We start from the raw sequence: 26554 nt of genomic DNA, 5'->3' as shown, positions 1-26554 counted from the left end.
TTGTTAACCTCTTGACTCATTTCTGTTGTGTTTCATTTTGCTTCCCCTATTTTGTTAATGTGATTTGTTTCAGCTTTTTCACTATTTTGCCCCACCCATGTTGCTTTTGCCTGATTAGCCTCTGATCTATCTGAATCCTTTGTTAGTCTGTTCTTGTTCTGTTATTCTGATTGCCTGCTGATCTGTTTCTGCATGTTTTCCCTGTTGGTTTTCTCCATGTTAGTACTTTGCTTATTGGGCTCTGTTTTTTTTCCAGAAGTCTCAGCCTCAGTTGAGATGATATTTTTGTTTGTTAAATATATCTGCAGTTCTGCACATGGATCCACATTCTCCTTAATTCCTTAAAGCTACATTTGCCCCTGCAACTACGGTTTCATATCTTTTTCAGATTGTACTTTCTGCATAAAATGTGGTCCACTCTCATGCAACATGCAGTGTTTCTGTCTCTCCTTGAAGTATGTATTGACAGCTATTTCCATCATTTTCACAAAATCCACTTTTCCATTTATTTATTTATTTATTTATTTTTACTTTTTTGTGGTAGAACATAATCACCAAATGGGATGATGGGTTACACCACAGCAATACCACATGAAGAAGGCTCGTATTTACAATCATTTTATCGAATAGACTGTTTATTTAGTGGGACAGGACAAAGTACCTTTTTCTGTTTGTTTTTTGTTACCAGCACACAATAAACAGCAGCTACAACTAGTGCTAGGATGTGCTTGATTTACGCCTCTTTTCAGGTTGGTGGCATGCAGCTGGTGTGACTCAGGCAGTTTCAGGTTCCTGTGATCTTAAGCATACAGACCAACAACTTGAAACAACTACATCTCACAGTTCCTGTTTGAATCCAGAAGCTTTGTGAATGACAGCAGCAGTGGCCACCAACATTGAAAATAAAATAACTCCAATTTATTCTGGAATCTCAACACAAAAACTGAATAAAACTCAGTGAAGCCAATGCCTAATTTTTAAATGCAATAAAAACTTCTCTGAAGCTTTGGCATAGGGGAACATTTTAGGGCCACTTGGAGATGGGGCTTGCAATCTAAGATCGAAAACCTTGGACTGTAAAAACTAGTGAACAAGGTAAGCTCTTCAGACATATTTGTATGAATGCAACGGCAGAGGGGAAAGTATTTCTTCCTCGGATCAAACTAGAGGATTTTTTATTTCAAAAAAATATAAAACATAAAAATGTTTTTTTTTTTAAAACTACACTATAGAGCCACTTACTCGTGCCTTTTTTTTTAGTTTTACAGCTTGGCCTACACACTATCTTGTGCAAGACATTCTGCTTTTCCCTGGATTGAAATGTGCCAAAATTATAAATTAGTTTTACTTTTGTGCTTCATATCAGCCTAAACTGTCAACTCACTTGAGTCTGAGTCCTTCTTGAATCTGACACTGACTCCACTCAAACAAATTTCATATTACAATACTATAATACTAGAAGAACTGATGGTCACACATGTAACAATAAATAAAAATGCAAGAAAAAAATGTTCTTTAATATCTCGCTATGTTTACTTGCAATATCCACTGTGTCAACTTTACACACATCTGTTCTGGGCAAGCATGCAACATGCGACAGCATGCTTTTGTGTGACTGTGTTCAGAATGTAAATCCATGTTAATTGACAGTATTTTAGCTGTCACGCAAGTATAATAACTCCCTTAGGGGTTTTTTGTGATGGGTTCAAGCCTTAGAGTATTGCCTTTTTCTGGTTTTGATCAAATTTTTTGGATTGTGTGTGGTTAAATCCAGCAGTAGGAGGTCAGGCTGCTGCCATAAATCATGTCTAACAAGTAAAATCCATTCAGCACCAGGTTGCTGCTTGGCTTAATGAATATCCAGGTGTGACTGAAAAGAAATTGAAATCATGTCTAGGGTTGATTTTGTAGACTAAAATGCATGTAAAAAAAAACATACACAGACAAAAAGTTTCAGTTCAGTCTCAGAAAATCTGACATGAGGGTATTAAAAGAGAATGCAACAGACAGGAAGAATAACAAAGCAGACATTCCATAGGGTAGAAACCTTCCTTTTGAGTGTATTTTATTGACCACCAATAAACAATAAAAGGCAATTCGGCCACCATAAGGCAATACTCTACCATAATATACACAACGTGTACAGCTGCCGCCTGTACTTTCTCTAGCCACAAATAAACAAGATGGATAATTACCCCTTGGTAAAACATCAAAAGTGGCAAAGAGAGAGAGGAAAAGGAAAGAGACACATAGATGAGCAGGGAGGGAGTAAGAGCAGATATGAAGCTTGAGACAATGTGGTGGGACAGAAATGTTGCTGTCTCAACATGGCGCCTGCAGTCCTGCAGCTGGGGAACTGTCCTTACTGCCTCCTTTAGTAAGCACTTGTTTATTTCCTTCTGTTTCTCCACCCTTCTTACCCTGCACTCCATGTTTGCCATATTTTCCCAGTGAGTATTTTCCTTTCCTCAGTGTCTTTTCTTTTCCTCCTCTCCTCTCCTCTCCTCTCCTCTCCTCTCCTCTAATCTCCTAAAAAATGGATGGGCGCTGGTTGTTGCAACAGCATGTGTTTCTGATTAAAGCTCCACACTGGAGTCTTGTGGATTGCTTCTCATGCAAAATAATGTGACCCAGAGTGTCAGATTTAGCCTGTAATGAAACAGAGTAATCTTTATGTTGAGGAAAGCACATCCACTTTTGACTGGCACTATTCTATTATGTTTTCACATGTTCCAATCTCCATCATTTTTTTATTATAATAATAAACAAAATTTATAATAATAATAAAATAATAAGAATCCCAACTGGCTAACCAGATTGGATATTTACTGTAAGGTAATATTTTATACTTGACCTTACTTTCTACCATCTTAAACCCTTAACCCAGATAAGTCAGGAAATACTTTTTTAGTATCTATGAAGAGACCACTACATTACTGGAGCTTGCCAGTTATAGTGAAAATGCTCCTTGAGCATGATGTCATCCTGAAGTTGTCTTATGAAAGACTTAAATACAGTCCTTGTGGAACAAACCATGTTGCTAAGAATACATTTTCTTTACCATTAACAGTAATACTGGTGATGATATCACTAGTCTGATGCTATGTTAATCTCTACTTTGATTGTAATAATTTAATGTAATAATAAAAAACAAATAAATGAATACAAAAAAACAAAATTTCAAAAAACAACAAAACTAAAACTACAATTGATGTTAAATATTTGTTACATTTGTAAACTGCAATATCTTATTTTGTTATTTTATAGACATTACATATGTACTCAGAGCAGTTAACACAAAAACTTGTACAATTACTGCCAAGCTGTGCTCTTATTGTAGATGATGTGTGTCATATGTAAACACTGTGATCACCACTCATGCTCAGCTACTTGGGTGCTCAATAATATTTACCAAAATTACTTAAAAGTCTTTTTTTCTTAAAACACATTCTTTCTTCTTCAACAAAATTTGAAGTTATGATGTCAAACAGTGTTTTAAGATGCTTAGTGAATAACCTGCCCAAGTCTCTATTTAATTGCATTTTGTTAAAATGCATTTTAAAATTACATTTCAATACAGCTCCCAACAGAGATCATAATAATTAATTAATTCAGTTCAATTCATCTACAATACAGAGAAAACCCCAACAAACAAACGGCAGCCATCTGTCTACAAATAGTTTCGAAACACTTTCACAATATGCTGAAACAGATTCAAGCCCCACTTTTCTGTATGGATGTATATATGTGTGTACACTGTACAATCTCATTAGTTCCCAGAACTTTAAAAAACTATGCAAACTCATTGCCTCAAAAAAACTAAGTAAAGCCTACTTAAGATAGCTACATTAGGACACTTATCCATTTCAAGTACTAAGAACAACTTGTTGTTTCTGGCTGCGCAATACTAATTGTTTACCCACTGACAAACATTTCAAGTTCTACTAAATTAAAAACAGATTGTAGTAACTTAAAAAAAATCACATTATGTTTTATCATTCTTGAAATTTCTAGTACAACACTTATATTAATATAACACTGAATGTACGTAAGTATGATTCAAAAAGACTAATTGGGTTTTTAAAATCAGCCCAACTTTTATTTTCAAATGCAAAAACGCATATCAGCCAACATACTGGACACTGTTCTACTGAACAACAAACAATTACATTGCCATCGTTGTTTCACTGTAAGGTAATAACCTTACAGTGAAACAACGATAACAAAGTATCAGATTTAATTATTGTGAAACTATGTTTATACTCCCCATTACTTTGTATTGCAAGTTACATTACTTATATAATCAAAGTTAAATGTATTTATTGTTCAGCCACAAGTGCAATCTCTAGATCAAACAACATATTTGTTTTGCATTCAAACACAGAAGCTTGTATGTTGTAATATTTTAAGGATGGCTTGTTTGCAGTCCTGGTATTACTGCCTGAATGACCGTCATGGATTTAGGTGATCCTAATGTAAGTGCAGAAGAAAGTCTTTAACATTGTCCCAATTTCCCTGCAGGTGACCATCCTTACTGACCACACCATTTGTGATGGAGGACTCATCTTCCCTGGTGTCAAATAAGACAAGCAAACAATCATATTCTTTAGAACACCAACTTATTTGCTTTCTTAAAACATCTTTTATTTTTATTTATTTATTTGCATTTGCTATAGAACAGAACCCGATTTAGACAATCTCAGGTTCTGTCCCCACCGGAGAGGTGACATTTAATGTCCCGCTTGTCAGTCTGGATACCCCTGACCACCACCTGACACACAATAATGTCATGAAATCATATTTTTAAAAAAGGCCATGGAAACACGGCCAATAACTTTTCATCCTGGTGATCTGCAGAATAAATCAGGCACAAAACAAATTTCACTGTTCAAAAACTTGCAGACTTAACTATACAGTGTAGACCCTCTAAACTAAGTTTGTGGGATATGATCTTTCAAAAAATGCAGATCAAACTGTCCTTGTTTGCATTTACTTATTCAGCTTGTCTTGTAGAATTTATTTAAGTCAACAGTAACAGCATAGTGCAGTCATATCTCAAGTCTAATAAGAGAAGACAGGAAAAGACCAAGAAACAATTTCCCCAAACTAAAGCACAAATGAAACAATAAGTAAAACAGGTTGATCTGGTATGATTAAAGTTTAGCCTGATTAATATAAATGTCACTGAAAATTACTAATGTATTGTAAAACCAAAATACTTACCACTCATGTAATGAGTGTTGGTCCAAGCCTCAAAGACACAAAGCAGAGGGAGAAAAAACATAAATTATTTATAAGCTGATTTAATACTTAATGGCTGTGTGACTGTTATAAACTTACAACACAGAAGGTCAATGTAGACCTCATACAACCAAATTATTATTATTTTTTTATTTATTTATTTATTTATTTTTTTGTGTGTCCCGTTTGGATCTTTAGCCATCAGAATTGTTGTCTTAAGGCCAAGTAAGATGCCAAGCGGATTTATTTTACCAAGTGGATCATCATGGCCTTGCCATATTGGTCCATTTGATTGACCTTTATTATAATTATGAATTTATTTTCTGTTGCTACAAACGGGACAGACATGACTGGGGGATAGGACAGGGAGAAAGAATGAAAGAAAGAGAGGGAGAGAAAGAAAACCAAAGGGGAGAAGAGACAGTGAGAAGGGGGGGAAGAAAGAAAAAAAAACACCTGGGTCACCTGTATGGAGAAAAAAAACAGAAGAGAAAGCAGACAACAAAGAGCAACATAATAAAAAAAAACGGCACCATCACAATAAACTAGCTAGCAGTAGATATCAGTAGATACTAAATAATAAACGATATTGTGCAGCACGCAAGATAGACAGCGCACAATGTGCTTTGAGGCAGCAGCCAAGAATGCTGTAGTCCGCGTCTGTGAATACCCGTGTGTACACCTGTGTGCATACCTGTGTGGACCAGCATGCTTGCATTCCAAAGGTTTCTCCATGTAACGATCTGCTAGGGAGTGTGGGGAGCCACAGCCCCGTCCTCCAGGGTATGAAGCAGGTATGGAGGAGATCAAAACTCCAGACATCCAGAGGCCCCCAGAACACAAGAGACCAAGGAAGACCAACAGAGGGGCAGCCGCGCCACTGTCCCAGTAAGAGCTGAGGAGAGTCCCAGATGAGGGCTCACTCAGCAGCCGCGGAGCAGAAGCCAGGGGGAGTTGCAGTGACGCGCCCGTGAGCTCCGCCGGCAGCCAGCTGTGCCTGAGTGACCGAGCCCCAGGCCGAGAGGCCGGGGGCACCCCATCTCCGAAGTGGCCCGAGCGAGCCCCAGGCTCCAGGCCCCGATAAGCGGCCGCCAAGGAGTGAGCCGGTGTGTACCCGGACGCCCACCCCCAGACACAAAGAACCACCAACACACCGACATACAACCAAATTAGACTTAATAATACTAAAAACACCATCTACTAAGTGTCTTAATGTGTGGTATTACCACCGTCAGTTTAGGCCTAAAGAGATATGTGTTGTTTTTTTTTTTTAAACAGCTAAATAAAATGGATTCATTACATGCTTGTTAAAAGCTAACTTCGAATATATAAAGTTTCTAATGAGAACAATAACCAGGTAAAACATGTGACAGTGTTTATATTTAACATAGTCAATTGTGACTTTAACGCAATTCTTTAGAAGGACAGGCTAAAATTACTTTATTTTTTTTAACTATAAAGCCAAACTAGACTGATGCATGATGCATGTTAAAAATAGTACTTCCCATATAAAGGGCTTTAGTTGGAAAATTAAAAATCTAAAAATAGTGTACGTTCTTTAAACTTTCCACTCTAAAATAACACACTATATCTGGAAAACTGTCCCATGTTTTTTAAAAAAAGAAAAGGTACAAGCTTCAGCCATGGAACCAACAGAACAGATTTAGAGAAACTGTTCTTAAAAAACCATGCTAATGCAAAGGAATAAAACAATGATCAGAAATCTGTATGTATCTAAATATAGGATTTATGTTCTTCATAACTGATTATAGTATATTTTTCATATATTCATCTAATCTAAATTAAATATATAACTTAAGGACCTTACATGTGAGCCATGAGTTTTCTATTAAGTGTTAGGTAACAAAACGGTAAACTAGACAAAAAAAAAGAGAGAGAGAGAAAAAAAAAACTAATACAATCTAAAATCTAAAGAAAAGAAGCCCTCAGGTTCAGTTAGGCACACTTACCTGTAGTTTGTGAAAAAAAAATCAATAGAGCATTTTAGTTCTACACTACACTGGGGAGTGGTTGCATGCATGCTGGGACACAATGCGATTCATGTCCCTTGAATGCAGGCAAACACAGCAGAATACACATACGAGTCCAAATAAGTACTGTGTGTGTGTGTGTGTGTGTGTGTGTGTGTGTGTGTGTGTGTGTGTGTGTGTGTGTGTGTGTGTGTGTTGTAACGTGCAGTGGAGGTGAAGCCAGCCGCGGAGGTGTGCAGGTGGATAGCGAATGAGCAACAGCTTCTGACTTTCCAAAAAGTACTCATTTATTTACAATATCAAAATAAAAGTGCTACCTCTACCACACATTACTAAAGAGCACACTAGTCCGCGTACACACGGGTGCATCCATTACCGGAGGAGTGCGAAGAAGAACAAAAAGGGGGTGACACCAGTCGTGAGACAGGAGGCGCCGCCATGTGGTGATACACTGCATTACAATAGCAACTGTTACAGTGTGTGTGTGTGTGTGATGCATGATGTGATTTCATTTCCTAATTATATATAATTAGGAAATAAAATCTTTTGGGTAAAAATCAGTCAGTGTAATGTATGTGCACATATGTATACAAACAAGACACTTCACATGTTCCCTGTATTCATTATTTTTTCAGCTCCGAGATTTGCAAGCTCCTCTTCTCCGACAGTCCATTGGACCTGAAACAAAACTGCAGCTCCAGGTATGCTCTGCTACCTGAATTCGCAGGTTCTGAAACTTCATCGTCGCCTGGCTGGTAGGTCGGTGTTTATGTCAATTTCCATTAGGCGACGCTGTTGAGTCAAGCACTGGTAAAACAAGTTATCCAGCTCCACTTGATCGGTGTCAGGACTTGATCGGGGCTCATCTGGAGAAGACTTTAAGGCAACACACATCGGACACGTGTCAGTTGCATTAATCTTTTTAATTAATACTACTACAATACAGCTTTCAAAAGCAGGAAATATCATGTAGTGACTTTAAAAGAAATACCATTCATCGTTTACAGTTTTTTCTGAATGCTTAAACCCTAACTGTGATTCTTATAGCACAATTTCTAAAACTATTAATACTTATAGCAAAACCACTCACTGAGTTTGCAAAACTAAAAGCACAAACACTGCTTTGCACTCAGTTTGCCATTTTGTAACACACACCTTGCAAAATTGTGGCTATCCACAATCCACTGCACAGCACTCTTTTTGCAGAACTGTAAACACAACTCACTGCTTTACACTCAATTTCCAAATGATCAACACGCTCCTAGCAAAACTATACATATTTATGGCTATTACAGTGGGGCAAAAAAGTATTTAGTCAGCCACTGATTGTGCAAGTTCCCCCACTTAAAATGATGACAGAGGTCAGTAATTTGCACCAGAGGTACACTTCAACTGTGAGAGACAGAATGTGAAAAAAAAATCCATGAATTCACATGGTAGGATTTGTAAAGAATTTATTCGTAAATTAGGGTGGAAAATAAGTATTTGGTCACCTCAAACATGGAAAATCTCTGGCTCTCACAGACCTGTAACGTCTTCTGTAAGACGCTTTTCTGTCCCCCACTCGTTACCTGTATGAATGGCACCTGTTTGAACTCATCATCTGTATAAAAGACACCTGTCCACAGCCTCAAACAGTCAGACTCCAAACTCCGCCATGGCCAAGACCAAAGAGCTTTCGAAGGACACCAGGAAAAGTATTGTAGACCTGCACCAGACTGGGAAGAGTGAATCTACAATAGGCAAGCAGCTTGGTGTGAAAAAATCAACTGTGGGAGCAATCATCAGAAAATGGAAGACATACAAGACCACTGATAATCTCCCACGATCTGGGGCTCCACGCAAGATCTCATCCCGTGGGGTCAAAATGATCATGAGAACGGTGAGCAAAGATCCCAGAACCACACAGGGGGACCTGGTGAATGACCTGCAGAGAGCTGGGACCAAAGTAACAAAGGTCACCATCAGTAACACACTACAACGGCAGGGAATCAAATCCCGCAGTGCCAGACGTGTTCCGCTGCTGAAGCCAGTGCATGTCCAGGCCCGTCTGAAGTTTGCCAGAGAGCACATGGATGATACAGCAGAGGATTGGGAGAATGTCATGTGGTCAGATGAAACCAAAGTAGAACTTTTTGGTATAAACTCAACTCGTCGTGTTTGGAGGACGAAGAATACTGAGTTGCATCCCAAGAACACCATACCTACTGTGAAGCATGGGGGTGGAAACATCATGCTATGGGGCTGTTTTTCTGCCAAGGGGACAGGACGACTGATCCGTGTTAAGGACAGAATGAATGGGGCCATGTATCGTGAGATTTTGAGCCAAAACCTCCTTCCATCAGTGAGAACTTTGAAGATGAAACGAGGCTGGGTCTTCCAACATGACAATGATCCAAAACACACCGCCCGGGCAGCAAAGGAGTGGCTCCGTAAGAAGCATTTGAAAGTCCTGGAGTGGCCTAGCCAGTCTCCAGACCTCAACCCCATAGAAAATCTGTGGCGGGAGTTGAAAGTCCGTGTTGCTCGGCGACAGCCCCAAAACATCACTGCTCTCGAGAAGATCTGCATGGAGGAATGGGCCAAAATACCAGCTACTGTGTGTGCAAACCTATAGTAAACGTTTGACCTCTGTTATTGCCAACAAAGGTTATGTTACAAAGTATTGAGTTGTATTTTTGTTATTGACCAAATACTTTTCCACCCTGATTTACGAATAAATTCTTTACAAATCCTACCATGTGGATTCATGGATTTTTTTTCACATTCTGTCTCTCACAGTTGAAGTGTACCTCTGGTGCAAATTACTGACCTCTGTCATCATTTTAGGTGGGGGAACTTGCACAATCGGTGGCTGACTAAATACTTTTTTGCCCCACTGTATGTACACTATTTTGCCAACTGTCTGGCACACTGTCACATGTGAAAACTGTGTTAGATAAGTAGTTCACTTTGCAATCAGCCTAAGCACTATAAATAAGCTACAGCAGCGGTCCCCAACCCCGGGCCTCGGACCGGTACCGGTCCGTGAGTCGTTTGGTACCGGGCCGCGAGAGTTGAGGCTCAGGTGTGAAATGTATGGTTTTCAGGGTTTTTATCGGTTTTCAGCGTTATTTTGTTATCGTTTTTATCTTTAACTCGGTCTTCCTGGGTCTTTTCATGTGTGTTATCAATAAATCTTCTTTTTTTCGGTACCGGTACTAGTTTTATTTTGTTGTATTTTTCCGCGACACCTTAAAGGCCGGTCTGTGAAAATATTGTCGGGCATAAACCGGTCCGTGGCGCAAAAAAGGTTGGGGACCGCTGAGCTACAGGTAAGCTGTCCATGTGGAGTACAATAGAGGGAGCAAGAAGAGTGAGAATTAGAGGAGGCTGAGGAAGAGGGCGTGGAGGTGAAGAAGTAGGACGAAGAGGACGACAAGGACAAGGAGGTGAAGTTAGAGGAAGAGGACAAGTAGAAGCAAGAGGAGGACGAGGAGGGGGAGGAGGAAGGGTAAGAAGAGTAAGAAATATAATTACTGATGACATCACAGCTACAATAGTGGACCATGTAATCAACCATGGAATGACCCTGAGGGAAGCTGGCCAACGGGTTCAGCCTAACTCGAGCCGCTACACTGTAGCAAGCTAGTGCATTGTGTGCTTATTACAGTTTTTTCTGAATGCTTAAACCCTAACTGTGATTCCTGTAGCACAATCTCTAAAACTATTCAGACTTATAGCAAAACCACTCACTGAGTTTGCAAAACGAAAAGCACAAAAACTGCTTTGCACTCAGTTTGCAATTTTGTAACACACACTTTGCAAAACTGTAGGCACAATTCACTGCACAACACTCAATTACCAAATTTCCAACACACTCCTAGCAAAAGTATACACATGTATGGCTATCATTAACACTAATTTGCCAACTGTCTGGCACACTTTCACATGTGAAAACTTTTTTAGATAATTAGTTCACTTTGCAATCAGCCTAAGCACTATAATACAGGTAAGCTGTGTGTGCGGAGTGCAATGGAGGGAGCAGAAAGAGTGAGAAGTAGAGGAGGCCGAGGAAGAGGACGTGGAGGTGAAGAAGTATAGGATGAAGAGGACGACAAGGACAAGGAGGAGCAAGAGGAAGACGAGGAGGGGGGGGAGGAAGATGAGGAGGGGGGAGAGGAAGGGTAGGAAGAGTAAGAAATAGAATTGCTGATGACATCAGAGCTACAATAGTGGACCATGTAATCAACTCCACGGTTGATTACATGGTCCTAACTCCAACCGTGGAGTTAGGCTGGACCCGTTGGCCAGCTACGGCCAACGGGTCCAGCCTAACTCGAGCCGCTACACTGTAGCAAGTACCATAAGGACATCTTGAAATGAGAATCGGTTAGTACCGTCACTTCGCACAAAGATTTGTAGCACTGCCATATGCCAATGAGAAACACACCAATACCATTGATGTAAAAATACTGAAATTGTTACTTTACAGAATTGCTAGATGACCAGATGCTGGGGGCAGAGGAAGCATGTTCACTGCAGACCAAGTAACCCATATAGTCATTATGGCGATTGCAAATAATCCTATACTTGGAAATAAACACTTGTGTTTGTTTTGATGTGTTTGAATAAACACCAGTACTTGAAGTTTGGATCCCTCTATGCTTATGGATTTATGACAGAAGTATGAGCTCAAACTGACATAGCCTACCTTGTGCACAGAGAAAGCAAAAGCCAGATGTGTTTTGTATTCATACCATCAGTGTGCAGTTGGCGCATTGTGTGCTTAGTAAATGATGCATGGCTTGTGTGTACTGTTTGATACGGAAACACCATTTTTACGAAGGTGTGAAGAGTTAATCTAGCTGTGTTTGCTTTTGCAAGAGAACTACAATGTTTTGATTATTGGGTGACAGGTTTTCTTATTTGTGTGAAGAGTTTTGCAAAATTAGCCAATAGTTACAAAAAATGTGCTTAAGCAATCAGAAAAAACTGTAATGTGATGGCTTGTGTTAACTGTTGGATACGAAAATACCATTTTTACAAAGGTGTGGAGAGTTAAGCAAGGGTTATTCGCTTTTACAAGAAAACTACAATGTTTTGCTGATTGGGTGAAAAGTTTTCTTATTTGTGTGTAGAGTTTTGCAAAAATAGCCAAAGGTGACACTCTAACTTCCGTGTCGCTTGGCTGGCTGGTTGTTATGAGAGAATAACTTAAAAATACAATAACTTATATAATATACGCATATTATAACTTATTTCCCCCACTACTTTTCTCCCTGAAATGGATGTATTGCTTCTTTATAATTTAATTACCCACTTCCCGCATACAGCTGGCCACCAGGAAGGCAACAATGCAATGCCGACAGATCTAACGAGCGGCTGATTGTAGCTCGCGAGGTTGGTGATTTGATCTCCGCCTGCTCCAGTCTGGATGCCACGTGTCTGAATGTTAAATAGAGAAGCACTTATGAATAGAAAAAAAGTGTTTGTAAGGGTGAATGTGGCATGTTTTATATAGCACTTTGAGTGCAGGTAGAGTAGTAATAACCATGTAAGACCCAGTCCATAACAAGTAAAATGAAGGGAAAAAAGTATAATATAATAATATAAAAGTCCTCTGTGAACCAAAACGCACTCTCTTGTTGTCTCTTGTTAACTGTTTTTAAATTTTACTAATTCAGGAAGTAGATTCTTCTTTTTCAAGGAACCAATAAATTATTCTTTTTTATTTATTTATTAATTATCATTTCTAGCTTCTAACACATCTACTGTACTTCTTGGAGGGTGCAGGAGAGCAAGAGCAAGAGATGTCTTGCAGAAATCGCGGAATGGAGGGGACATTATTGTGAATTATCACTGTTCAAACCAGAGGTTTCACACACTGTGACAAGTGTGCATCCAGGTGGCCGGTACCACAGAAAGCGAATGCTAAAGTGTTTTCTGCCATTTATACTTATGATCTATACTGATACCTCTGACTGGATATCGATCAGTGACTGTAAAACAGTTTAGATATCCTGTAGCCTAATAATAATCAACACGTTCTCACTCCCGAGGCGTAATATTTTACGCTAGGTGAAATCGTCAACATGTTACGCTTCCGGGCATCCAACACGTTCCTAAATGACGAGATCAGAAAAATGAGGAAACATGAGAACCGTTTTGGAATCTGTCTACACATATTCGTTAATTTTCCTCAACTCGCTTAAGTCTGATCCTAACAGCCATAATAACACAATCATATATTTTGTATTTAAGTTTTTATTTAGTTCTTATGCTGCGATAAGCGTTGTTTTGGTAAGTACGACTCTCGATCCAAATAACATCTGTAACATTAGATAAACTGATGTTACTATAAAATGATATCCTGTTATTCCGGTTAAATTGTGATGGTATCTTAGGCTGATGCGTTTGGCATAAGCATAATAAGAACACTGAATAATGTGCTGAGTTAGTAGTAGTATTAACTCAAAGTTCTTCCCAGAGTTTATTCTCCCTGTTTGTTAAAATAACACTGTACTCTATTACAGAAGACTTTAATTATTGTCGTCAAATGTCATACAAAGTAAATATATTAGATTTTAACTTTTTGATTTTGTTTTCCCCATGTACTGTATTACAACCGCTACTAGTACTACTGTTTCTAAAACTAAAGTAGTATGAATAATGATAATAATGTATTATTTAGTTTCTTACCTTGTTTCGACTATGCCTATAAAGGGTTTGGTCCGATAATAAATACAGTGATACAAGGATACACAGTTGCCCATTTTTATCTTAATTTCTTGTCTGTTTATATTTATTCAAATTCATCAGAAAAAAATATGATATGGAAAACAAAAATGAATGTTTACTCCAGTTATACATTACAGTTTTTTCTGATTAAGCACATTTTACGCGCCAGAGATCCCTTAGCTACACCGTGTTTGTTTCTATTTAGCACACCTTCCCGAGTGCCCTCCTCTCTCTGAATTAATTTATCCCAGCCCTTCTTCTGCTACGTCTATTCATTATCTAAATCTTTTCTTTCCTTTTCCCCCACTTTTCTCATTTTCTAATTTCTCTCGATCCTACAGGTTCACTCTTCCATACCGTGTTCTTGTGGGCCGCTGTCCCTCCACCAGGCTGTCCCATCCAGTGATACTGCTTTTTCTACGGCTAAATTCGACCAGAACAGAATGACATGTTATTTCTTTATGTTATATCCGTTCTCCACTCCTCGTCCCTCTTCCTCTTCTCTTATGTAATTAAGCAGCCGTCGTATGTAGCAGTCATTCATTCTCACTGGAAGTCAAGGTCTGCGTTTGTAGTGAAGGAGGACCTCTCTGGTTGTAGTTTTAGATGCCCAAGTCACACTCCTGGAGCCGACTACAGTCCAGACTACAGTCCAGAAGCGGACCCGCGGCAAACGTGAGAACAATGCATGACGAGGAATGTGTTGTGCGACTACCTGCGCTGCCGGTTTGCCTCGCGAGTGATGTGTGCAGATGAGGGCGCCATGAGATCGCTTTTGATGGTATACTGCAAAAAATAAAATAAAAATATAATAAAAAGGTAAATATCCCATAGCTCATCCGGCAATAGCTCATCCAAAAAAAAAACTGTTGGTGTGTGTGTGTGTGTGTGTGTGTGTGTGTGTGTGTGTGTGTGTGTGTGTGTGTGTGTGTGTGTGTGTATCTATAGGCCTATGTATACATATATGTAAATTTAGAAACACACACACAAAACCTCCAAGATGGATGAAACAGGCATGACAGAGAATAGCTTAAAAAGGGGACAAAACAAAAAAGGAATGTCCAACTTTTATGAAAACTGACATTTCTGATCAACCAGTTCAGTATGAAAACATTGTAGTTAACTTTAAAATTCTTGTGAAATTGACTGCAAGCTGCTCCGGAGGTTGCCTTCATCACTTCACAGTCGCAGAGATATGTGACCTGAAACTTTCGATGGATCTGAATGAAAACGCCAGGTTGCTGTAATCAGAAAGAGAAAGAGATTGGTAGTCTAAACAAATTGCCTAGGGTCCACCAAACATTTTTCTCCAGGGATCTTTAACTTGTTAATCCTGCCATGATCTCACCTGACGGCACGGGACGCTGTAGCTCTCTCCTGCCATTGATACCGGCTCGTCATCTTTATGCACAATCTAGAGACGTTATCGTAACGGATATTGAAGATGGATTGCTAGAGAACACCGGTGATTTGATTTCCGAGGTGGCGACGATGAGGGCCGAGGACGGTCCATTACACAGTTGATACATATTGTTAACTGTACACAAACCTTCAGTGTGCTCTATAGCGAAGGGTTTTAGAGGGAGAGGCATGCAAAGGGCAGCCAATGACAGTTTCGGGCATGCCACGCCCAAAGCGCTCGGAAGTTCTGACGTAATTTTCTTATATATTATTAAATAATCTGCAGGCTTCATTAAATGTTTTTGCCATATTTTCATATTTCACCGTCGCTTCAAACAAGAATCGTGTTTCACCGCTTATAAGCGGGCAGGAGACTGAGGCGAAGTCGCCCTGACTGTCAAGCTGCATCCAATTACTGTTGCAGCCCGTAGTGGAATTTCCCCACGGAATACAAGTGTCTAAGCTTGTGTAGCAGCATGGGTCTTCTTTTAAGCTGGAAACATGGCACACACAAACACCCACACACACATTTCAGTAAATGCTGACATTTCTTTTTTACCAAAAAGAAATGTCAGCATTTATTGTCCACAGATTTTGTAGATGGTGTTTTTAGAACCCTACAAAAAGACTCCACTAATCAAACAAAACATTAAGAGCAAGTACTTGACGAGAATGGGAAGGGAAAACTCTATTTTAACAGGAAGAAACCTCTGGCAGAACAAGGCTCAGGGAGGTGCAGCCATCTGCCACAACAGTTGGGGGTGAGGGGAAGAAGACAGAACAAAACCACACTGTGTAAGAAAGCCAGAGATTAATAATAACTAATGATTAAATGCAGTGTGATGTAGAAAAATTTATCAAAACTTACAGAATTGCCAATAATTCATAAAAACAATAATATACAACATTCAGAATTCATTGATATCAATCACTCCATCAGCTTAAAATATACATTTTGCTACTGCAAACACAGACATGCAGTGGTTACTTGAAGCAAGTCTTGCTAAGGCAAAAGTATTGTTTTTCTCCTAATATAAACATTTTCTTTCTATATATATCCATCTACCTCACAGCTCTGTTGCTGTCAAACTGTGCTGGCACATCTACAGCATTATGTGCTACATCTGCTATTTACAGCAAATGACAAGTATGTGCATGTCATGTCCTTAAGAAACAGGGAAAACAATCCAGCAAAGAATGAACCAGGACCTGGAAGGGATGATGTCAAGAAGCCATTCTTAAGGCAGATAAACAGATAAAGCTGGTTTGAGGCTGCATTTAAATAGTAGTGTTGGGAATCTTGTAAAGTGTAATCATATTATGAATGTCGAAAAGTGCCATCAGATTTTGATACACCATGCAATGCCATCTAGGGAATGGCTGGTTGGCACAGGTTAATTTCTTAGCATGATAATCATCCCAAACATACTGCCAGTGCAGTACAATTATATAATTATTGCAGTAAAGTTGTAGCTGAATAGAAAACCAAACAATGGAACACTATCATTCTCATCATTAATGAAGCAGTGTAGGATCATGCTTGACAGAGAACAGCACAAAAGGTAGCCAACGTACAAAGAAGAAATCCAATAGTTCTGGAGAAGCAACTTAAAAAAATTACAATAAAGCTCTAGATCAATAAATACACATGGTCATACCAAATATTAACCTTAAATCTAGTTCAAATTGTATATGTTCTACTTTCATTTATATTTGCATCTCTCACCCCAACTAGTTCTCATTATTCTACTAAATATACAGAAATGAGATATGGCTCCAAACTTCAATGATTATACAGCATATATCTTAATGACTTTAAAAACAAGAAGTGGGTGTACACGTTTGAAAAATAGCATCACCATTCCTGAAGAATCTCTTTGATTTCTGTATTTCTATTTCCATGATGAGCATCGGTAATAAATATAGATTCTCAGACATTTTGTTGCTTGATTTTTTTCTGTCTACAGCAAATGACTTAACAACAGTTGTTCTATAAATGTTGACATATATGATCCTAAAAAAGGACACCCAGACTGTGCTTCATATTAACTTTGTACTAAGCTAAGCCTATAATTGTGTTTTTATCATAGCCAATATAGGCCAGCTGGACTCAAATGCTGGACTTGGAATCTCAAAGTTCAGTTTTATTTCCAGTGAAGTCAGCAACAACACACTGCAAAATGAGGGAAGCAGTGATCAAAGGGTCCATGGAGAAAAAGAGTCTAAACATCCAGTTATACACAAGAAACTCCTCTCAACTCGGGTTAGGCTCACCCAACACCAGAGAAAAGAATCCAGGAATCTGTGTAGAAGAGACAAATGGTCAGTATCCAGAAAAAAAACAGGAGCAAGATAAGTCAAAGGAGCTTGCAAAGAAAAGCGTCTGGACTTCTTTAAGTTGCTTGAAGATGTTTCACCTCTCATCCGAGAAGCTTCTTCAGTTCTAAGGTCAAATGGTGGAGAGTCCCAGATATAAACCTGGTGGGAGTAACCCCCCACAGAGGGACAAAAGGACCCCCTGATGATCCTCTAATCTCCTGACACCCAGTTTCACACCTTGGCTCAGGCGATTAGAGGATCATCAGGGGGTCCTGATATCTGGGACTCTCCACCATTTGACCTTAGAACTGAAGAAGCTTCTCGGATGAGAGGTGAAACGTCTTCAAGCAACTTAAAGAAGTCCAGATGCTTTTCTTTGCAAGCTCCTTTGACTACGATGACCTGGATGACTGAGAACCTTCACAGACAGGAGCAAGATAACAACACAGTGAACCAGTTTCACTAACTGTATAGCTTACCAGTGCACCAAAGACTGACTGCCAGCCATTATATTACAGTTTTTTCTGATGGCTTTAACCCTAACTGTGATTCTTATAGCACAATTCCTAAAACTATTAATACTTATAGCAAAACCACTCACTGAGTTTGCAAAACTAAAAGCACAAACACTGCTTTGCACTCAGTTTGCCATTTTGTAACACACTTTGCAAAACTGTAGGCACAATTCACTGTTCAACACTCTTTTTGCAGAACTTTAAACACAACTCACTGCTTACACTCAATTACCAAATTTCCAACACACTCCTAGCAAAATTATACACATGTATGGCTATCATTAACACTATTTTGCCAACTGTTTGGCACACTTTCACATGTGAAAACTGTTTTAGATAATTAGTCCACTTTGCAATTAGCCTAAGCACTATAAACAGGCCACAGGTAAGCTGTCTATGTGGAGTACAATGGAAGGAGCAGGAAGAGTGAGAAGAGTGAGAATCAGAGGAGGCCGAGGGAGAGGACGTGGAGGTGAAGAAGCAAGAGGGTTAGAGGAAGTTAGAGGAAGAGGACAAGGAGGAGCAAGAAGAGGACGAGGAGGGGAAAGAGGAAGGGTAAGAAGAGTAAGAAACAGAATAACTGATGACATCAGAGCTACAATAGTAGACCATGTCATCAACCATCGGATGACCCTGAGGGAAGCTGGCCAACGGGTTCAGCCTAAACTGAGCCACTACACTGTGGCAAGCATCATTAGGACATTTCGAAATGAGAATCGGTAAGTACTTTGTAGCACTGCCAGAGAAACACAACAGTACCATACATGCAAAAATACTGAAATTGTTACTTTACAGAATTGCTAGACATCCAGATGTTGGGGGCAGAGGCAGAATGTTCACTCCAGAGCAAGAGACCCATATAATGAACATGGTGATTGCCAATAATGCAATAAGAATGCGCGAAATACAGCAGCGCATAATTGATAATGACACCATCTTTAAAAATATACACAGTGCAAGCATTTCTGCACTAAGTCGTGTACTTGCGCGCCACAGAATAAGAATGAAGCAAATTTACAGAGTTCCCTTCGAGAGAAACACAGAACGTGTAAAGCAACTGCGATATGACTATGTGCAGGTAAGCTAGTGTCATTGGTTCTGAATTTGGAAGTGCATACTGTAGTGCTGTGCATGGGCCTGATGTGTTGCATTTGTTTTGTCTTGTCCAGAGAGTGATGGAACTAGAAGCAGATGCAATGGGACATGAGCTACTTTTTGTAGATGAGGCCAGTTTTAACCTCAGTAAAACCAGGAGACGTGGCAGGAACATTATTGGACACCGTGCCATCATCAATGTCCCAGGACAACGTGGTGGTAACATAACCATGTGTTATATAAGCCAAAATGGTGTTGTTCACCATCATGCAACCATAGGCCCATACAACACTACACACATTATTGCATTCCTGGACACCTTGCATGACATGCTCACTGTTCAGAGACCAGAGCAGACCCAATATATCATCATATGGGACAATGTTAGTTTCCATAGGGCTGCTTTGGTCCGCAACTGGTTTACAGACCACCCATCCTTCATGGCACTCAACCTCCCTCCATACTCTCCATTCTTAAATCCCATCGAGGAGTTCTTCTCTGCCTGGCGCTGGAAAGTGTACGACCGTCATCCTCATCAACAGGTAGCCCTTTTACAGGCAATGGAGGAGGCATGTGGAGATATTGACCAGGCATCATGTCAGGCCTGGATATGGCATTCAAGGAGATATTTTCCCCGGTGCCTTGGACTGCGATGTGGACAAAATTTTGTGGCCGGACCCAGAAAGACGACATGATGTAGGCTGATTGTCTTTTTTTTTCCTTTTTTTTTGTGAAATTCCTATTTTGTGTTCTGACTTTGTCTTGGTTTTGATGAGTGTGAATAAACACCAATACTTGAAGTTTGGATGTTTACATGACAATATGACAAAAGTGTGACCTCAAATTGACATCTGTACACAGAGAAAGCAAAAGCCAGATGTGTTTTGTATTCATACCATCAGTTTGCAGTTGGCGCATTGTGTGCTTAGTAAATGATAGCTTGTGTGTACTGTTTGATACGAAAACACCATTTTTACGAAGGTATGAAGAGTTACAGTTTTTTACAGCCGCTAGGACACATTTCACAATACTTAGGTCACTTTTGCAAAACTCTTCACACAATTCTCCTAACTGACCTTCAGCTTGGCAAAGCAGTTCATTTCACATTCAAAATGCACTACAACTACCAAAACACTTTATTCAGGTCTCAAATAAACTCATTCTTCCAGAACACTAGCAAAGGTTGACAGCTGACGAACACACTTTGTCACCCACAAAACAATGACCTAAAAAACATTAACAACATGTAGCATTACACAGTGTTTTCTTGTGTAAAACAAGGACACATCTCTGTTTATAATTTCAATATATGTTACTGGAATGAATCAGACATCATGCAGAATTTGTTACAGTTTTTACCGAATGCCTAAACACTAACTGTGAATCCTGTAGCACAATTTCTAAAACTAGTCAGACTTATAGCAAAACCACTCACTGAGTGTGCAAAACTAAAAGCACAAAAACTGCTTTGCACTCAGTTTGCAATTTTGTAACACACACTTTGCAAGACTGTAGGCACAATTCACTGCACAACACTCAATTTCCAAATTTCCAACACACTCCTAGCAAAAGTATACACATGTATGGCTATCATTAACACTAATTTGCCAACTGTCTGGCACACTTTCACATGTGAAAACTTTCTTAGATAATTCGTTCACTTTGCAATCAGCCTAAGCACTATAATACAGGTAAGCTGTGTGTGCGGAGTACAATGGTGGGAGCAGAAAGAGTGAGAAGTAGAGGAGGCCGAGGAAGAGGACGTGGAGGTGAAGAAGTAGGATGAAGAGGACGACAAGGACAAGGAGGAGCAAGAGGAAGACGAGGAGGGGGCAGAGGAAGCATGTTCACTGCAGACCACGTAACCCATATAGTCATTATGGCGATTGCAAATAATCCTATACTTGGAAATAAACACTTGTGTTTGTTTTGATGTGTTTGACTAAACACCAGTACTTGAAGTTTGGATCCCTCCATGCTTATGGATCTATGACAGAAGTATGAGCTCAAACTGACATAGCCTACCTTGTGCACAGGGAAGGCAAACGCCAGATGTGTTTTGTATTCATACCATCGGTGTGCAGTTGGCGCATTGTGTGCTTAGTAGATGATGGCTTGTGTGTACTGTTTGATACGGAAACACCATTTTTACGAAGGTGTGAAGAGTTAATCTAGCTGTGTTTGCTTTTGCAAGAGAACTACAATGTTTTGATGATTGGGTGACAGGTTTTCTTATTTGTGTGAAGAGTTTTGCAAAATTAGCCAATAGTTACAAAAAATGTGCTTAAGCAATCAGAAAAAACTGTAATATTTGTTTATGTATTTTTTTTTTTTGCACTAAGTAATCCCAAAATACAAGAATTTGTATACACACCATCCACTGATACACATACAATAGTAATGCTAATCTACTCGGTCTTCTCCATTTGGCCACATCACATCTTATGTCATCTAGGGCAATACACCTAGGAAAGAATCTTCTGGCATGCCAGAATTGAAGGAGTTGAAAAATTGAAGGAGTAACACCTGTGTAGATGTTCATCTACAATGAGAATAAGCTGTGGCTGGTTAAACTGCATTTTTAGATTTAAAATATGTTTCAATAAAATATTGCTGTTGGATTTTGCTGTCTTTTTAAGTTTTGCATTGTGTTATTGTTTTGGCCATAAGTTTAACAGTTTTGAAAACAGTATGTAAGCACATGCAAAATGTCCTGTCCGTACAAAGATTTTTGGCAGTTGTTGTGTCTGAGTGAGAAGATAATTCATGAAATTTGAGAGATGTAGTCACTGAATGCATTTTGTGCCAAAACAATGATAACTGGTCCTCAGTTTAGCCCACATAGACTTCTGTTGTGCTCACTGTGTGAGGAGTTTTGCAAACGTGACCTAAGTATTGAGAAATGTGTCCTAGCGTCTGTAAAAAACTGTAATATTTGTTTATGTATTTTAATTTTTTTGCACTAAGTAATCCCAAAATACAAGAATTTGTATACACACCACCCACTGATACTCATACAATAGTAATGCTAATCTACTCGGTCTTCTCCATTTGGCCACAGGTTCTAATCCACATCACATCTTACAGTTTTTTACAGACGCTAGGACACATTTCTCAATACTTAAGTCACTTTTGCAAAACTCTTCACACATTTCTCCTAACTGACCCTCAGCCTGGCAAAGCAGTTCATTTCACATTCAAAATGCACTACAACTACCAAAACACTTCATTCAGGTCTCAAATGAACACATTCCTCCAGAACACTAGCAAAGGTTGACAGCCGACAAACACACTTTGTCACCCACAAAACAATAACCTAAAAAACACTAACAACATGTAGCATTACACAGTGTTTTCCTGTGTAAAACAAGGACACATCTCTGTTTATAATTTCAATATATGTTACTGGAATGAATCAGACATCATGTATTTATGTTTATGTATTTTTATTTTTTTGCACTAAGTAATCCCAAAATACAAGAATTTGTATACACACCATCCACTGATACACATACAATAGTAATGCTAATCTACTCGGTCTCCTCCATTTGGCCACAGGTTCTCATCCACATCACATCTTATGTCATCTAGGGCAACACACCTAGGAAAGAATCTTCTGGCATGCCAGAATTGAAGGAGTTGAAAAATTGAAGGAGTAACAACTGTGCAGATGTTCATCCACAATGAGAATCAGCTGTGGCTGGTTAAACTGCATTGTTAGATTTAAAATATGTTTCAATAAAATATTGCTGTTGAATTTTGCTGTCTTTTCAAGTTTTGCATTGTGTTATTGTTTTGACCATGAGTTTAACAGTTTTGAAAACAGTATGTAAGCACATGCAAAATGTCCTGTACGTACAAAGATTTTTGGCAGTTGTTGTGTCTGAGTGAGAAGATGATTCATGAAATTTGAGAGATGTAGTCATTGAATGCATTTTGAGCCAAGACAATGATAACTGGTCCTCAGTTTAGCCCACATAGACTTCTGTTGTGCTCACTGTGTGAGGAGTTTTGCAAACGTGACCTAAGTATTGGGAAATGTGTCCTAGCGTCTGTAAAAAACTGTATGTCATCTAGGGCAATACACCTAGGAAAGAATCTTCTGGCATGCCAGAATTGAAGGAGTTGAAAAATTGAAGGAGTAACACCTGTGTAGATGTTCATCTACAATGAGAATAAGCTGTGGCTGGTTAAACTGCGTTTTTAGATTTAAAATTTGTTCCAATAAAATATTGCTGTTGAATTTTTCTGTCTTTTTAAGTTTTGCATTGTGTTATTGTTTTGGCCATAAGTTTAACAGTTTTGAAAACAGTATGTAAGTACATGCAAAATGTCCTGTACGTACAAAGATTTTTGGCAGTTGTTGTGTCTGAGTGAGAAAATAATTCATGAAATTTGAGAGATGTAGTCATTGAATGCATTTTGTGCCAAAACAATGATGACTGATCCTCAGTTTAGCCCACATAGACTTCTGTTGTGCTCACTGTGTGAGGAGTTTTGCAAAAGTGACCTAAGTATTGAGAAATGTGTCCTAGCGTCTGTAAAAAACTGTAATCTAGCTATGTTCACTTTTGCAAGAGAACTAAAATGTTTTGATAATTGGGTGACAGGTTTTCTTATTTGTGTGTAGAGTTTTGCAAAAATAGCCAATAGTTACAAAAAATGTGCTTAAGCAATCAGAAAAAACTGTAAGTAATGGCCTTGATAAGCTCATTGGAGATAGGTGGGTGATTACAGGGGAACCCAGAATGAGTCTCAACCATGGGCAAAGACAATAACAGCACACAGAGAAGAGGAGAGAATCTTGGCATGAGAGACCAACAGGAGCTAAACGCGGTGAAGTCCATGACAGTTTTTATATTTGTCTTTTTAGATTTATAGTTTTTAGATTTAAAATCATCTGGAGGCACCACAAGTTAACTCATTATGTTATTCATAGCATGTTTTACACATTTTGTGCAATGTATAGCAAAGAATCTGTGAAATTGCTCATTTTTTCTTCAGTGTACACTACTGACTACAACTATGCATTTGTAAAAGAATAATTGGAGATTCGTGTACACTTGGTTTTGTGAACACTGGAAAAAGAACATGAAAACAAGTACATCTTTTTCCATCCATCTCCATCTTCATCCGCTTTATCCGAGGCCGGGTCGCATGGGCAGCAGCCTAAGCAAAGGCTGCAGCCCCAATCCGTCTGTCGATCTCCAGCTCGTCCCTATTGCCAGTCTTGGCAGCCGGGGGTCAGTCCGCCAGGGCCTCCGCTCCTGGCTGCCACCCGGCACACAATGCAACCGACCCCTATGGCGCCTCCTGCGGGTGGTGGGCCTGCGGGAGGATGGGCCCATGTCTCCTCTTCGGGCTGTGCCCGGCCGGGCCCCATGGACTAAGGCCCGGCCACCAGACACTCGCCCTCGGGCACCCTCCCCGGGCCTGGCTCCAGGGCGGGGCCCCGGTAACCCTATCCCAGGCAGGGTAAACTGTTCCCTCGATGTTCTTTTCATAAGGGTCTTCTGAATCGCTCTTTGTCTGGTCCCTCACCCAGGACCAATTTGCCATGGGAGACCCTACCAGGGGGCAAAAGCCCCCAGACAACATAGCCCCTGGGATCCCTGGGACACACAAACCCCTCCACCACGATAAGGTAGCGATTCAAGGAGGAGTCTTTTTCCAGTAATGTTAAATTGTTATAAAGGAGCACTGGTTCTTAGATGGGGCACTTATGAAGAAGATGTAACAGAAATATTGACCGATGTATGGGAGAAGCTCCAAGATAAACATCTGTCCATACCAACCATCAACTTATTTTAAAAATCAACTTATTTTAGAAATGGACTCTTTCTAATCCAAAACAGAGGTCTCATTGGCCTCCAGAATGTAAACCCAGTATAAATAATAAAAGTTTAGTGTTGAAGACATCTTAAACTGTCTAATTATTACATGATCAATATGGAATATGGCCACTATCACACATTTGAAACATAAAACACATGGATCTGGGTTGCATCTGAAGTCCAAATGGATGCTTTGTAAAAAATAGTCTCTCAAATTCTGCAGATGAGAACACATGTGGTGTCCAGATACACTTTTATTAATAATCTCATGCCCTCCTCAGCTTTCTTATAATGAGTACAATCTTGTCTGTAAACATGCTCTGTTCTCTAGCTTGCTGAAATTTTAAATCATCAAAGGCTGAATTTACAAGTGATGTGGGCAGGGGTTTGCTGTGGATAACGCACCCTTAGATTTATCCACAATCCCTAAAGTCTATATATCCCTTTAATCTATAGTCAGACACAGTCTTGAAATAAGACGAGTACTGAAGTATTTTTTTAGGACACAAAGAGATGGTCATGACCTGGATTATTCTTCTTTCTACATTAATTATGTGCCTCACTGGGTATGTTTCAGTAGCCCACCTTGTGCCAGTGACCTACAATGACAATAAATACCAGTAAAGTAGCCATCCCCTTTTCAGTGTCCTGTTCCCCGGAAGATCCTAGTTTAAGTTACAGAAGGTTGACGGTAGTTGACAGTGTGTGCTTCAATCTGTGTGTATGTAAATAAGTAACAGGCTTTGGAGATTGGCCTTCTGTTTTCAAAAACGACAGTTCATTTTTTTTCTCTCTCCCTCCCTTTCTTTCTTTTGTAATTTCTTAATGGATATATACACTCTCTCTCTCTCCCCATAATTATAAACAGAGGAAGATTTGCAGACACACACACTTTTTTGAAAATGGTGCCCCCCACCCCCACCCCACCCTGCAATCCACCCCCCAGGCAAGCTCATATAACCAGTTACCATGACAGCCAGGCCCCAGATTGCAATAAAGTTTTACAACACAGAAAGAGGCCCCAAACTCCCACTCTGCCCCCTTTCTGTGTGTTTGTGTGTCACTGAGAGGAATTGTAAAAAAAAAGAATCTATGTCAAAACACACTATAATCCTTTTCTCCCTCTCACGCCTTCATTACATGCTTTCTCTAAAAGGATTCGTGAGGGGATTGAGCCCCCCCCCCCCCCCCCATTTTTTAAACAGGCTGTGGGCACATTAGGGGAATTAAAACATATTTATGGAGCTGGATTTGCATTTCTTACAGGCAAGATACACACGGCCCATGGTGTCATTGTGTGTCTGAAGGTCAATCGGTTTGAATCCAATGTGCTGTATTAAATGCACTCTTCAGAGATCAGCACTTTGATCTGCTCTGGTACACTTCATCCCAGTGAAGGCTCTAATTGCTTTTTATCTTGGTAAAATGTACAAATCAC

The 26554-nt window shown here is 39.5% G+C and overlaps 1 protein-coding gene and 1 long non-coding RNA gene across 3 annotated transcripts; one reads left to right on the top strand and one right to left on the bottom strand.

The window, feature by feature from the left end:
- The first annotated feature begins 1273 nt into the window (after nucleotides 1-1273).
- Nucleotides 1274-15041, top strand: LOC308411078. Its single transcript, XR_013974338.1, has 3 exons — nucleotides 1274-6347; nucleotides 7868-7933; nucleotides 14294-15041. It is a non-coding gene; the product is annotated as an uncharacterized lncRNA (long non-coding RNA).
- Nucleotides 7317-15439, bottom strand: LOC308411077 (uncharacterized protein). Of its 2 annotated transcripts, none has more exons than XM_080904812.1 (6): nucleotides 15301-15439; nucleotides 15035-15193; nucleotides 14668-14738; nucleotides 14310-14375; nucleotides 12531-12659; nucleotides 7317-8108 (listed from the first exon to the last, which is right to left on the bottom strand). In XM_080904812.1, the coding sequence occupies exons 1-6, from the start codon at nucleotides 15334-15336 to the stop codon at nucleotides 8033-8035; spliced, it is 537 nt and encodes a 178-aa protein (XP_080760938.1). In that variant the 5' UTR covers nucleotides 15337-15439; the 3' UTR covers nucleotides 7317-8032. The 2 variants fall into 2 exon arrangements, with proteins under 2 accessions (XP_080760938.1, XP_080760939.1); XM_080904813.1 differs by having other exon boundaries at nucleotides 15077-15193.
- Nucleotides 15440-26554: the final 11115 nt, after the last annotated feature.

This window comes from Rhamphochromis sp. 'chilingali', assembly GCF_963969265.1.
Source record: "Rhamphochromis sp. 'chilingali' genome assembly, chromosome: 15".
NCBI lineage: Eukaryota > Metazoa > Chordata > Actinopteri > Cichliformes > Cichlidae > Rhamphochromis > Rhamphochromis sp. 'chilingali'.
The sequence above is the reverse complement of the archived record's forward strand: the minus strand, read 5'-3'. Positions and strand labels throughout refer to the sequence as shown.

What these genes read in the sequence shown, in the direction of transcription:
- LOC308411077 (XM_080904812.1), bottom strand. Translation starts at nt 15,336, where the DNA reads ATGGCAGGAGAGAGCTACAGCGTCCCGTGCCGTCAG. An exon ending in GAGGCAAACCGGCAGCGCAG is followed by an intron (nt 14,376 to 14,667) that starts GTAGTCGCACAA and finishes GGTCGAATTTAG; the next exon opens with CCGTAGAAAAAGCAGTATCA. An exon ending in CAGCGGCCCACAAGAACACG is followed by an intron (nt 12,660 to 14,309) that starts GTATGGAAGAGT and finishes TTTAACATTCAG; the next exon opens with ACACGTGGCATCCAGACTGG.